This window comes from Peromyscus californicus, unplaced genomic scaffold (assembly GCF_007827085.1).
Source record: "Peromyscus californicus insignis strain IS unplaced genomic scaffold, ASM782708v3 Scaffold_4__1_contigs__length_199733344, whole genome shotgun sequence".
NCBI classification, from domain to species: domain Eukaryota; kingdom Metazoa; phylum Chordata; class Mammalia; order Rodentia; family Cricetidae; genus Peromyscus; species Peromyscus californicus.
The window spans coordinates 109,996,469-110,010,396 of NW_026294562.1; the positions used below are offsets into that span (position 1 = coordinate 109,996,469).

At 42.0% G+C, this 13,928-nt stretch overlaps 1 protein-coding gene across 4 annotated transcripts in view; it reads left to right on the forward strand.

The window, feature by feature from the left end:
- The first annotated feature begins 3,843 nt into the window (after positions 1-3,843).
- Positions 3,844-13,928, forward strand: part of Ankrd42 (ankyrin repeat domain 42) — a 62,219-nt gene continuing 52,134 nt past the window's right edge. For 3 of the 4 annotated variants that reach the window (XM_052712514.1, XM_052712516.1, XM_052712517.1), the window contains exons 1-3: positions 3,845-4,822; positions 7,547-7,713; positions 13,271-13,378. In XM_052712514.1, coding sequence (XP_052568474.1) covers positions 4,765-4,822; positions 7,547-7,713; positions 13,271-13,378 — 333 coding nt within the window. In that variant the 5' untranslated portion in view covers positions 3,845-4,764. Of the gene's footprint in view, positions 4,823-7,546; positions 7,714-13,270; positions 13,379-13,928 lie in introns of all 4 variants that reach the window. The other variant, XM_052712515.1, reaches the window with a different exon arrangement.

Consider the following 13,928-nt stretch of genomic DNA (forward strand, 5'->3'; position numbering starts at 1 on the left):
AACCAAGAGTCAAAAATTATCCATAGGATGTCCAAGGCAAGGACATGGTAGAGGGCATCAAAGGTAGCAGTGTGTCTTGAGTGCATGGGCAGTACAGGGTACAATGGCATGGTCCTAGCTACTTGGGAGATTGAGACAAGAAAATTACTTGAGCCCAGGGAATTTGGGCAAAATAGTGAAACTGTCTTATTTTTAAAATAAACAAGTTTATGGAGTACATGAGGACAAAGGTATAGAAATAGTTGCCCTAAGCTGGCCCCACTCATAATGCCTAGAGTTGATTTATGGGAGATCATTTGTCTTATCACCTCATGTTAGAAAAACAGAGGTAGGAGCAAGAGGCTCAGCAGTTAAGAACACTGGCTGCTCTTCCTGAGGACTCATTGGAATCCCAGCACCACTATGGTAGCTCACAACCTTAACTCCAGACCCCAGGGTTTCAATTGTCTCCTCTGGTCTATGGGGGCACCAAGCACACTGTGATGCACAGACAAAAATCACATACAAATAAAAAGTTTTAAAAAAGAGACCAGTTAAAAACAAACTAGGTGTGGACAACTAACCATTACTAACTAGAAGTATAGTTTCCTATCTGAAAACAATTCCTATTCTCTGGAATGTTGATATGTCCACTCCAGTATGAATCTGCCTTGCTTCAATTGAGAAACTGCTTTTACTGTCAACTTACCTTGAAATCTATGCAATCCCATATCTTGATAGTTTTATTAAAACTGCTGTATCAATGACTTTGCCAAAACCAGTGTATTTTTCCTTAGCTTAATTGTAGACCATTACTTTTAAAACTATCTTCCGATTTATAGGACAGTGCATGTTTTTATTTGCTTTTTCTTTTTTCTTCGTTTTTTGGTTTTTTCGGAGACAGGGTTTCTCTGTGCAGCTTTGGAGCCTGTCCTGGAACTAACTCTGTACACCAGGTTGGCCTCGAACTCACAGAGATCTGCCTGCCTCTACCTCCCTAGTGCTGTGATTAAAGGTGTGTGCCATGGCTGCCTGGCGTGTTTGCTTATTTTTATAAAAAAAAGATTTAAAAAACAAGTATAAAATGTCTTCTTTCATGCCTGCTTTTTGTGGTCTATAATGTAATCACTTAATTTGGTATAGATTCTTTCCAAACTTAAAATCCACTTAAGATTGAAGTGAGATTACAAGCATTTTCTCTATTTTTTTCCTCCATTGCACTATAACCACATGAATTAATGCCTGTAGACTGCATGTCTACCACTATTATTTGTATTTTCTATCCTTTTAATAAAAAAAAACATTCTGAGTATGTGTTTACATCATGTAAGAATGGGTGCACACGTGAGACAGCAACTTGTAGCAGTCAGTTCTTTGCCACCATTATGTGGGTTTTCAGGCTCCAACCCAGGTTACAGGTTGACTCATCTTGTCTCTGTACACCATCTTATAAACATAGTAAAACTTACTCAGCTGTTCTTTATGGACCTTCCTCATTCTAATTAACTGTAAAGTGTTACCGTGACTATGGTTGTCTGTCTGAGCAAGGTATTTACAAGACTTTACATAGTCATTGCTTCATAGGTAATTTATATTTAAGTTTTTGAATTATGGTTATATTTGCTTCATATTCGGCAAGTATTCTGGCCTACTTTTCCTCTGGTGATATTTCCCAAGGATAGATTACTTTGGGGTATTCTTTTATGATTTTATAGTTCTTGGATATTTGTATTTTCCTAAATTATCCAAGTCAATTTTCCAAATTATTAGTGTAGGTTTTGTAAAAGAATTTATTTTTGGGGGGCTGGAGAGATGGCTCAGAGGTTAAGAGCACTGGCTGCTCTTCCAGAGGTCCTGAGTTCAAATCCCAGCACCCACATGGTGGTTCACAACCATCTGTAATGAGATCTGATATTCTCTTCTAAATAAATAAATAATCTTTAAAAAAAAAAGAATCATTTTTGTTTTTTTTTTAAAGACCTCTATATACCTTGCTCCTCTTGTTTCCAATACCATTTTCTCTTCTTTCTCAGATTTGCTGGGTCCATTGTGTAGGCTTATCTATTCTATACAGTATAGCCCAAAAACTGAGCCTTTCCTATTGGAAGTAGCTATAAGCACTGTTAGTTTAGTCATAGTAGGTTCCAAATCACTCCTACTAATGCCATCCTGATCAAATGTGACCTGTTTCTTCATCTGTAAGAAATAAACACAATACAGATTAGGTTTAAAATTATTTGCAAATCAGTTGTCACACGCACTGGTTTCACATATTTAACTCAATAAATTCCTGACCCACAAAAGGTCTCAACTGCCCCAGTTCTAAAAAGAAAATAACACATTAGACTGGAATGACTAATCCCATTTCCCCTTCCAACAGTGAAAATACTTTGTTTGTAGCCTATCAGTTCACTCACCTGACAATCAGATCAACCCATACCTTCAACAACACAGTAGCTAAATATTCTAGATGCTAGGAACACCCAGATGTTGAAGATAAGATGCTTACCTTCCAGAATGCTCACCTCCTTAGGGAGGGGGTAAAAACCAAATGTTAAGTAGGTGATTACAATGTGTGGTATGATCTAATAAAGGCTTTGGGAAATCAGGTTTTGAGGGGAACGTGCAAAAACAAATAAAAAAAAAAAATCAAGGATGTGGTAGGAATCCTAATGCAGGTATTTACTACTTAGTGTGTATCCACAAGCAATTAACTTTGATGCTTTTTAAAATATGTAGAATGAAAAAATACTCAGTCAAGGTTTTAGTAATAAAAAAACTAATACAAAGCACTGAAAAAAATGTTCGACTGGTCATATAAACTCAAGAAATGTCAGTTACTACTACTTAAAAAGCTATGTTAAAGAAAATCAATTTACCTCAAGAGAGAAGGTATATGGTCAGGAATTTCCCAAATGTGTTCAGAGAACATAACCATGGAGAGGGCAGTAGTATAGTTTCTGGAGGGCAAATAACATAATCAGAGACACAGAAATGAGAAAGTCTGTTTAGAGGACCCCAAGTCATTACTCTTGATGGGAGAATGCATGTACGGTGAGGCAAATATACAAAAAAAAAAAAAAAAAAAAATCGAACTGAGAAGTGCAAGCAATATGGACGATGCTTAATAATTTTTGCATTCTCAGCGGCTAGCACAAAACTCGACGCATACATTCGTAAAAATGAAGTGGAAGAATATATGTTGAGCAACGTTGTTGGAAAGGTTTGGTTCAGTTAAAAATAATGTTACAGTGAAAGAAACCTTGCATTTGAAGTAGGACTGGAGTCGTCTTTTGCCTAACGGCTGCTGTTTCTAGAACTTACCTGCTGTTTGGCTTTAGCAAATGACTGGCATCTTGAGTGCCGACCTGTACACTGGGGATGACACCTAACAAGCGAACATCAAAGAGCCCGACACGAAGCAAGCACTCAACAATGACAGGGACTGCACCGCCTACCGTCCCCTTTAGGTATTTTTTTCTATTTGCGAAGCCATAGGGTAAAAATAGATTTTCTTTCAAACCAACACTGAAATAGTATACCAGGCTTGCCAAGGACGAGAAGGCCCCTCCGGCGCGGCAGACAGGTCAGCTATGCGAAGCGCTGTCTTGAGACCTCCATTTGGGGGCGAGATCCACGACGGGGTGTTCCAGAGGCTGCTCTCCATAGGCGCTCGTGAGACTGGGCAAACAAAACAAAACAAAATGAAACAAATAACCCACCGAAAACCACTCGGCACCAGCGTCCCGCGGCGTTCCTCAGGCGAAGCCTCGAAAAAGGTGAAAGGAAGGAAGCAGGAAGTGACGCCACCATAAGGGATACGGAAGTGACCACACACCGGAAGTGTACTTGTTTCCAAGGCGACGGCTCCGCCACCACTCCCTCCGGGCTGCAGGCACTGAGACGCTGGAAAACGACTCTGAGGAGAGCGTTCCCGCGGACGGCGGCCTCCGCCACAGCCACCGGCGGGTACAGGAGATCGAAGACGGCGGCCTCCGCGCCAGCCACCGCGCATGTGCGATCCGCGGCTCGCACGGCTACCTAGGCGCCGGGTCCAGGGAGAGGGTCGTGGAAGAGCAGGGATCCTGTCGCCTCAACCCCAGAGAAAGAAACCGCGAAGAAGGTGACCGCCGCTCCAGGATCTCCGGAAGAGTAGGTGAGGACGGCGGCTTTTCCCGCAGGGACTCGAGAAGAGTCAGTGAAGACCTAGGCCAGCACCGCAGTGTCTCCCAGGAGAGAGTCAGGGGACGCGATGGCCACCGGCAGAGCGGCCCATGGGTGGCTGTGAGGGGTGACGGCGGCCAGTGCAGCAGCGACGCGGACCCCCATCCCTGCGACCCGAGGGGAGCTGTCAGCGAAGACGCCTGGGTGGGCATCCCTGAAGCCCGAGGACCCCGAACCCCCGACTCGGGGGACAGAGGCAGTGACGGCCGCAGCGGTTCTTGTGAAGGAGCAAGTGTCGATGGCAGTCACTGCCCCAGTAGTTCTTGTGGAGGAGTAAGTGATGACCGGGGCTATGAGGCCAGCAACTCCTCCAGGGTGAGCATCAGCGAAGACGCCAGCCGCCGCCTCAGTGGCTTCTGGGAGAGAGAAAGCGAAGAAGATTCCCACTTCAGGGGCTCTTGGGAGAGAAGGGAGGATCGTGGGCCCCGCGCCAGCGACGAGGAAACCAGTAGCTGCAGCAGCAGTGACCCGTGCGTGGGAGCAAGTGAAGACCGACGCAGCAGCAGGGGCCTGGGCTCCACTCCTCCCCAGAGTCCAAGTCCGAGGGCCAAGGACCGGACCATGCCTGGTGTGTCCAATTCAGGCCCCTCCAAGTCCTCTAGGGAGACTGCAGACTCATGTGAGTCACATTCTTCTGTTGTCATCCCTCGTCTAGGCCACGACACTTTTCCTACTTCAGGGGCATCACTTTCCTTTCCCCTTTATTTTCACCGATTCCCTACATTCCCTTATTGAGCCTTCCCTTTTATATCTACATCATTTGTCTGTCGGACATCTTACTCAGATCAAACATCTTTTGTTAAATATTATGGATATTTGTAAGTTCTTTTCTGCGGTAATTTAGATCTATCCGTTTTTTTAATTTTCATTCTGTTGGAGCTCCATTTATGGCTTTTTCTTTTTCCTCCTCCTTTTGGTGAGGATGGGTGTTGTGTGGTAAAACTTTTCCTGGGGATACACAACACACGTCTACTCACCCCAGAGAGGGATCCCAGAACAGACCAAAGGGCTGGATAACACCAGACTCCAACTTGGTGAACTAATGAGTTTTTCTGGGTTACTTATAGGAATGTGGGTGAGAAGTTACAGGAGCAGAAATGACTCAAAGACAGCCGCATCACCAAGGCCCACCCAGCACGGGTGACGGCTCACAAAAGCTGGGAAACCTGGAGCACTCTGCACAGCCTGCAGGCAGCTCAACAGGTTGAGAGTGTCATTTCCAAGAGACTCTCGACTGAACCTCTTCCAGGCCGCTGGTCTCAGACAGAGTCTTTGCAGTTTTTTTTCCCTCTTAGGTCTTTTTGCAGCTCAGATTGAGCATCTTCTTTGCAGCTCAACTTCCTTTGGTCTGAGAGGGACTCTCAGCTTTTATTGTTTATTCTATCAGGGAGAGGCCTAGTGAGTCTGGTCAGTTTCAGGGACTTCCCAAAGCTATTTTGAGTTGTGTACCTTCCTACTCAAGGAGCTTCCTGTATTCCATGAATTTTTCAGTCCTTTCACTTCTTCCTCAGTTTCTTATGTTCTTGCTGTATTCTCTTTCCTATGAGCTTTGAGCCTTAGAAGAGTTGACTGTTAGATGTTTACCTCTGATTAAGAAATAGGTCACCATGCCACAGTAACAGTTGCCTGTTGAGCTTTACCAGTGGTTATGAGTTGAGGCTGACAACAACAGTGATCTATGGGCATAAACAGGTGTTTATAGGGCAGTTTGACAGGAACATCATATCCATCTAGAAAAGCCAAAATTTCCTCTGAACCTTAACTGTTTTTAGAGCATCTCCATGTCCCTCTTCAAGCAGGTTTGCTGTCCCATACCATGTAGACAGACTGCAGTCCTAGGGTTTCTCCCACAGACACTCTTTATCCTTATGGCTCAGCCATAGTTACAGTACTGCCTATTGCAAGAACCATGTAAGTGCTGTCATAGCACAAAGGCACACTAACATACACATATAGGAAAGGACAACTCTATGTGTTTTTCCTCCGCAGATGCTCATCCACCCAGGTTTCTCAACCTTAGTTGCATTCCTTGGTACCCATAGCCGAGATCATATATTCACTCTTCTCCAACTCATCTTTGTTCTGTTGTGTTCTTGTTCAGGTGCCAGTTCTTTGCAGCTCGGCTTCTTTTTGTCTGAGAAGGATGTCCCTTTATGGTGGATTGTGATTGGGACATGTAAACTGAAATAAATCCTTTCCTCCCCAGGTCCCTTTTGCTTATGGTATTTCATCACAGTAATAGGAACCCTAACTATGATACTGAGCCTGGGCAAGTCATCAGAATTATCATTTAAGTGTTTCTAGCAGTTTATGACGTCTAGCAATATTTGTAAGCTGAACTCAATTATATTTCTCTGTATATGCTTGTTTCTCTAGATTTAGGATGCCAGTTTTTCCTGAGACTTAGTTCTTCCTTCCTTCCTTCCTTCCTTCCTTCCTTCCTTCCTTCCTTCCTTCCTTCCTCCCTCCCTCCCTCCCTCCCTCCCTCCCTCCCTCCCTCCCTTCCTTCCTTCCTTGTTTTTCTTTTTTTGAGACAGCGTCTCACTATGTAGCCTTGGCTGGTTTGGAACTCACTATGTAGACCAAGCTGGCCTTAAAATTACAGAGATCTGCCTGCCTCTGCCTCCTAAGTGTTGAGATTAAAGGCACTCACCACCATGGCTGTGTTTAATTTTTAATATATTCAGTTCCTTTGTTGGAAGGGTGGTGGGTCAGTGGTCATGCTGTATAGCTCAGAACTAGAACCTGAAGTCTGATTAAGATATACTTAGCCGGGCGGTGGTGGCGCACACCTTTAATCCCAGCACTCGGGAGGCAGAGGCCGGCGGATCTCTGTGAGTTCGAGGCCAGCCTGGGCCACCAAGTGAGTTCCAGGAAAGGCGCAAAGCTACACAGAGAAACCCTGCCTTGAAAAACCAAAAAAAAAAAAAAAAAAAAAAAAGATATACTTAGTTGGTTTCAATTTTTAGTTTATATAAACAGTGCTTAGTGATTGTTTCATGTAGGTCTTATTCTTGAGATGTATACCAGGGCAACTGGAATTTCTCATGTTTCAAGGTGGTATGCTTATATTAGCTATTATCTTTCCTTAGTCACAAAACTGTCTGTCTTATCTATCTCCAACACATATATACATAAACTTTTTTTTTTTCTGGGAACATGGCTGTTTGTGTGATTTGTTTTGTTTTTTTGTTTGTTTGTTTTAGACTACTCTAGTTCAGAATAGTCTAAATTTTGTAGTACATTTTCCAGAAAGCTAAAGTGATGTGCTTTCTCTTAGTTCATTGCTGTAGTCTTTTTTTCCACAGTTCTATAATTTATTTGAAGAAATTTGATTTTTCAGTAGGTTCCAGGAAGAAGGTGCATTTTGGCAGCATACATGATGCAGTACGGGCTGGAGATGTCAAGCAGCTTTCAGACATAGTGGGACGTGGAGCCAACCTTAATGAAGTGGATGTTCTCCATCAGTTTACCCCTTTACATTGGGCAGCGCATTCTGGAAGTTTGGAGGTAAGAATTATAACTACTGTTAAACTAAAATAAATTGATAATGATAGTTTTATAAATTTAGTATACAGGGATAAGGCTTCATGCTTGACACTCAAAATAATCTTTTCAGTTCAATCTGTTATTTGAGTGATCTTTAGTAGGGCTTCCTAACAAATTATCTGAAAATGCAGTGTTGTGAAGTAGTCATTTTTAATGCTCATGAGTGAACTAAGAGGTTGAATTGCAGTGACAGCTTGTCTTTGCTCCATAATGTCTGGGAATGTTTAGTTAGAAGGCTGGAAGACCACAGCTGGGGATATAGCTCAATGATAGAGTACCTAGGTTCAATCTCCAGTACTGAACTAGTTGTTGAGGCTAGACTCTCCTGAAGCCTCATTCACTCAGATAGCTAGTGGTTGATGCGGGATATAGACCGAGTACTTTATTTCCAAGTAGGTGTTTTGCTGAATTCTCTCCTGGAGCTAGTTTGTACTTCTTTACAATATGGTGACTAGGTTCTAAAGACAAGCAGAGAGGCTAACTTGTAGAGCATGACAATGAACCCATGCTCATGTTTTGCATAAAATTTAAAGTCCCAAAGAACATTTCTTAGGTGTCATTCCTCTCCAGAAAGTTAAGTATTACACAGGGGGGGCATTTATCAGTCTTTTGATTACTGGACTTCAATACTTTGATAGCTGGACCTTTAGTAGTCAGCCTCAGGAGGAGGAAGTGGCCAAATAAGGGACTTGACCTTGGCAGCTAGCTTTAGGAATGTAATCTAATGGGTTTTAGCAAGGCAGAGGGAATGGGGTAGAAGGGCAAGGCCTACCAGAGCCATGTTTGCCATGCTCGGGCTGGCTAGTGCCCCTTCAGTACCCATTCAGCCTCATTGATTACTTTCATTTATTCATTTTTAAAGTTTTTAAAAGATATTTTATTTATTTATGTTTTAGACAAGGTCTCACTGTGTAGCCCTGGCTGTCCTGGAACTTCCTATGTAGACCAAGCTGGCCTCAGACTCAGAGATCTACCTGCCTCTGCCTCCTGAGTGCTGGGAATAAAGGACTGAAATCATGACACACTATTTCTGATACTGGTTTTCCCAAGTTGTTGGCTACTGAGGTTGGGATTTTTCTCTACAATATGCTTGAGCCTAGTGTTCACTTTGTTCACTTCTAAATAAAATGACCCTCTGGTAGGAAAATGGAACTATATAACCAAGTAGATCTGCACTATGAAGCTATGGGTAGGGAAAGCTATTGCCCCAGGTAGAAACAAACCCTTTCCTTTTCTTATGAGATACAGTAGCTTTTCTTTCTGTTTCTTTTAAAAATATTTCTATTTATGTGTATGTATGCATGTGTGGATAGTGTGTGGTCTTGTATAATATTAGAGGGACCAGCCTTAATATTATACATCCCAGGGGCTCAGGAAAGAGAACTACTAACGGTGAGGACTATTTTCAGGAAATAGAATCTCAGCACACTGAGCTCTATAGTCCACTTGCTTTAATTCCTCTGGCATAACATCCTTTATACACAGTTTCAGTTCTGTTCTCATGCCTAGCTCCTTTCTTGCCTGATTTCTCTCTACACTTATCTAAGTTCTATCTTAATTCTCTCGTCTTAATTCTGCCTCATCTAGGTCCTTTTCACCTTGTTCTTACCCAGTTAGTACTTTCCCATCTGGCTCTTCCTCATCTTCCATCTCATTCCTCCAGTACTCTCTTCTAGCCCTTCAACCTAGTTCTTCCCCATCTCAGTTTGTTCCTCTCAAGTTCTTACCTGTGTAGTTCTTCCATTCTCTTTTCTCTTCTCCGTCTCTCGTGCCCTGGAAGTCCTGGTATATAAAGCCAGGCTTCCAGGGTCAAACAGAGGGGTGATAAGAATCACATTGAGAGGCAATAACTGTTAATTATCATTTGCAACCCCAAAGGGAAGTGACCAATGGGGAAATGAATTAACTAAAGGCTAAATTCGGGTAATATCTAAGAAGAGGGAATCTTATGTGCTCAACTATAGTCTTAAACGTGATTAGTAGAAAATGTTAAGAATCTGTAAGTTGCTAGGTCAATGGGAGAAAATAAAACTGTCTTCTTTTTTCCTGTGGCTCCTATCTGTCCAAGCTATCTGCCATTTTTCTGCAGGGTGGGGGGAAAGTGTGCTCAGTTGCTAGGCAACCTGTGTACAGGTAGATGTCTCTGGTGATAGTTAAAGGGAGATGTGGAACTAGAGGTAAGGTTTGGGAAAGGAGGAAGTAAAGCTTAATTGGCACATCCGCCAGGCTTTCTCAAACAGATAGCCTGGATGCTTAAGTCTGTTCTTAGAAAGTACAGAGGTATCTCTGCTAAGGTACTTTCCTCCATCTGGGGATGGACCTGGCCGGATGCTGCCAATGATGATAATTACAGGGAGGCTTGAACTGGGGTTCTGGCTGAGCATAGCTGTCAGTGCAGAGGGTTATCTAAATATTCCTAGAAGTGGTTAGGTAAGGAGTTAAAGGTCTATAAAGTTGGTAAGGCTGTAAGAAAGGAGGGTCCGAGCTAAATTGTATAAAGCTATTATTTAACATCCACCTGACCTAGGCGGTGTCTCTTTGTGGAATTTACCTTAAATCAGGAGACTTTCATGTGGACTGTTATTACTGCTAGTCCTTGAAAGTGGCTAAGGGAGATATCTTATTCCAGAGAAAGCCTTTCCTGAGGCTGTTCTCCAAATACCTGGAATGTGTATGTCCAGAGAGTGATCAGTCCACACTGTTAGCCCTGCTTAGGAAAAAGTCAATTGGGAAAACTATGAAGGCACACATGATTTTCATAACAGAAGACAGCTGATATATAACAAGCCAAATAACACCAAAAACTCCTTGGAATTTGGCTTCCTCTGGAGGAAATCCTTGATCCCTCCAGGTAGTGAGTAACTTTGCCATAACCAGCTGAGTTCTTATGATATATACCTGTGGCCCGCAGCAGTGCACATGTGTGCATGTGCCTGAGGAGACCAGAAGAGGTCTCCTGGAACTGGAGTTCTAGGCAGGTGTGAGCCACCCAGCGTGGGTACTGAGGACTGAACCCAGTCCATTTTTCTTTTTTCTAATAATTACTATTTTTTAGGTTGATTTTAAGTGTGTAGGTACTTTACCTGCATGTATGTCTGTGTACCATGTGTGTGCCTGGTGCCCACAGAGGTCAGAAGAGAGCATTAGATTCCTTAGTATTGGAACTGTGGATGGCTGTGAAACATCATGTGTCTGCTGGGAATTGAACTCGGGTTCTTGCAAGAGCATTCAATACTCTTAACAACTGAGCCACCTCTCCAGCCCCAAATAACATTTTTATTAGTTGTCCTAATTGGACCTTCATGTGAAATGAATGTGAACCTTGACCCATACTAGGCTCCTTATAGAATTTATCCAAAATAGACCATAACTAAATATAAAACTTGTAAGACTTATATAAAAGCAGGACAGAACCTTTACAAACCATATACTCGACTAGAAATCATATCCAGTTTAAATAAGGAACGCTTAGAACTGAACAGTAAGAAAATAAATGTGCAAAAGTTATTAGACATTTTCTCAGAGAGAATGTGTGGCTGGACGGCAATTGAGCGTTCTAAGAAGTTCAACATCATTAGCCATTAGAGAAATGCAAATTAAAATTATAGTGAGAAGCCACATATACATAGTAACAGTGAAAGAGAAAGTGAAAAATCCCCAAATGACAATACCTTGGCCAAGAATGTGGAGAACCAGAAACACTCATGCATAGTGAGACGGTAAAATAAAGTAGACACTCTGGCAGACATTTGGGTACTTTGTTATGATGTAAAACATACATTATTCCTATGTAACAGCACTTTTATTACATATTTATTCAAGAGAAATGCTAAAGCAGCATGTGAGTGTTTATAGTGGCTTTAATTTCAAGGAGCTAAACAGTGCTTACACATAGTCGTCTCTCCACAAATATTTGTCGAATAAATGATGGTTAGTCAGGTTGAGCTCCTTTAAAAAGTGGACTAGGAGGAGAGCTCAGCAAGTAAAGGTGCCTGTTGCCAAACTTGATGACCTGAGTTTGACCCCTGGAACCCACATGGTGGAAGGAAAGAGCTAGTTCTCACAAGTTGTCCTTTGACTTCCATATGTAGGCATGTGTGAATCATGCAGACAAGATAATGAATAAATATAATAAAAAACTATAAAAAGAGGGCAGTGTCCCAAACATCCAAGCTTATTTAAATAAACATTTAAAAAAATGACAAAATTTTTTGTTGGTCATTAATTTTGGTGGCAGACAAATGATGCCCAAATGATAAGTCTTTTAGTAAATTGCAAGTTATGAGGGATGTGGAAATGAGTCAAAGATAGTCAATTCTTTTAAAAGGAAAAGTGCTTCTTAGAAGTAGAATGTGCGAAGTTAAGTATTTAAAGATTAAACACCAGATGCTGCACAGACCTCTAGGTGCAGTAATAAGGTGAGATGTAGGTTAGTTTAAAAACTCAGGTTTTAGTCACTGCTCTTCCTTTAAAAAAACCCCTATTATAGGTATTTTAGAGATACTATTGCAGTAACAGTGTTTGTTTCTGGATCCATTTAAAGATTTGTAGTAGAAGTTAGGCATAGTGTTAAGTGCTAGTTATGTACTCCCAGCTACGCAGAAGAATAAGGCAGGTAATCGTTTGAATCCAGGAGTTCAAGGCCATCTTGGACAACACTGCAAGATCACAACTCTTAAAAAAAAGATTTATTTTAATTAGGTATATGAGTGTGTGTCCCTGTGTGTGTGTGCGAGAGAGTGCATGTGAGTGCAGGTGCTGACTGAGGCCAGAAGAGGGTGTTGGATTCTCCTGGAGATGGAGTTAGAGGTGGTTGGGAGCTACCTGACATTGGTGGTGGGAACTGAACTCCTATCTCTAGGAAGAGCAGCAAGTACTGCTGAGCCATCTTTCTAGCTGTAGAAGAGAAGAACAAAAAAGATAATAGTAATTGCATTGACAGCTCTTGAGGAAACTTACTCACAGATTGGTTTTGTTTGCCATGTACAGAACTAGTCAAGTGGTGTATTTATTGGACCAGCATTTATTTCACTCACAGCAAGAAATGTCTATAATTTAGTATCAAGTGTACCTGGTAGACAAGGAATGTGGCTTCCAGTTTGCTATAGTTTCTATTACTTTCTCTTACTTGACACTTAAGCCAAATATTGGTTGCTGTGCCACTGTGTTTGTGCTTTTGATTTTCTTTCTTTCTTTTTTTTTTTTTTGGTTTTTTTTCGAGACAGGGTTTCTCTGTGTAGTTTTAGTGCCTGTCCCGGATCTCGCTCTGTAGACCAGGCTGGCCTTGAACTCACAGAGATCCTCCTGGCTCTGCCTCCCGAGTGCTGGGATTAAAGGCGTGCGCCACCATTGCCCGGTGCTTTTGATTTTCTTACACTGGGCTTACACTCATCTATGTTGTTTTTCATGTTACAGTGGCAATCTCATGAAACAGACTAAGTTTAAAAGTTATAGTTTAAAAATATAAAAATACTAAAAGTATCTAACATACCACCCATTAATGCTGTTATTCTCTTAGTGTCTTCACTGGCTACTCTGGCAGGGTGCTGATACCACACAGAGAACTGCAAGAGGATGGACAGCAGCTCACATAGCTGCAATCCGGGGTCAGGATGCCTGTATGCAGGTAATGATTTTGGTTACTGTTCTTTTTTTTCCCCCTTTTAATTCAGTGAGTTCAGTTACTTTATCATAGCTCTGTTGGAATTTTACTCTTATTCTCTTTGATCCAACATGTGCAGTTATATGCTGTAAAGAAGGAATGACGGACAACAGCTAGCCACATCGATGATATGTAGCTGTAGATTCTGTAGTCTCTGAAGTAGTTGGGTTGTCTTGAGTGCCATCACACTCATGACCAGAGACTCTTGTTTGTAGTTCGCTGCTGTGGTGCAGATGTTTGTATTGTGTAAGTCTGTTCAAATCTTAGCTCTCAAAGTTATGGGTGTTAACTTGAGAAGGTAGGCAGTAAGAGGAAAGAGAAAATACAATAGTAACTTTTTGGGAAATTAGGTCAAGTGAAGCTTTGCTGGATGTGTTCCTTCCAACAAGCTTTAGCTCAAGCCACTTCTTGCACCCCAATTCTCTTTTCTGCCCCACAGTGGTCTCTTCCTTCTTAGACTTTTTATGTTGTGTATTTTGGTGCTGTGCTGTGGGCTTGCTCTTCATCAAGGCCT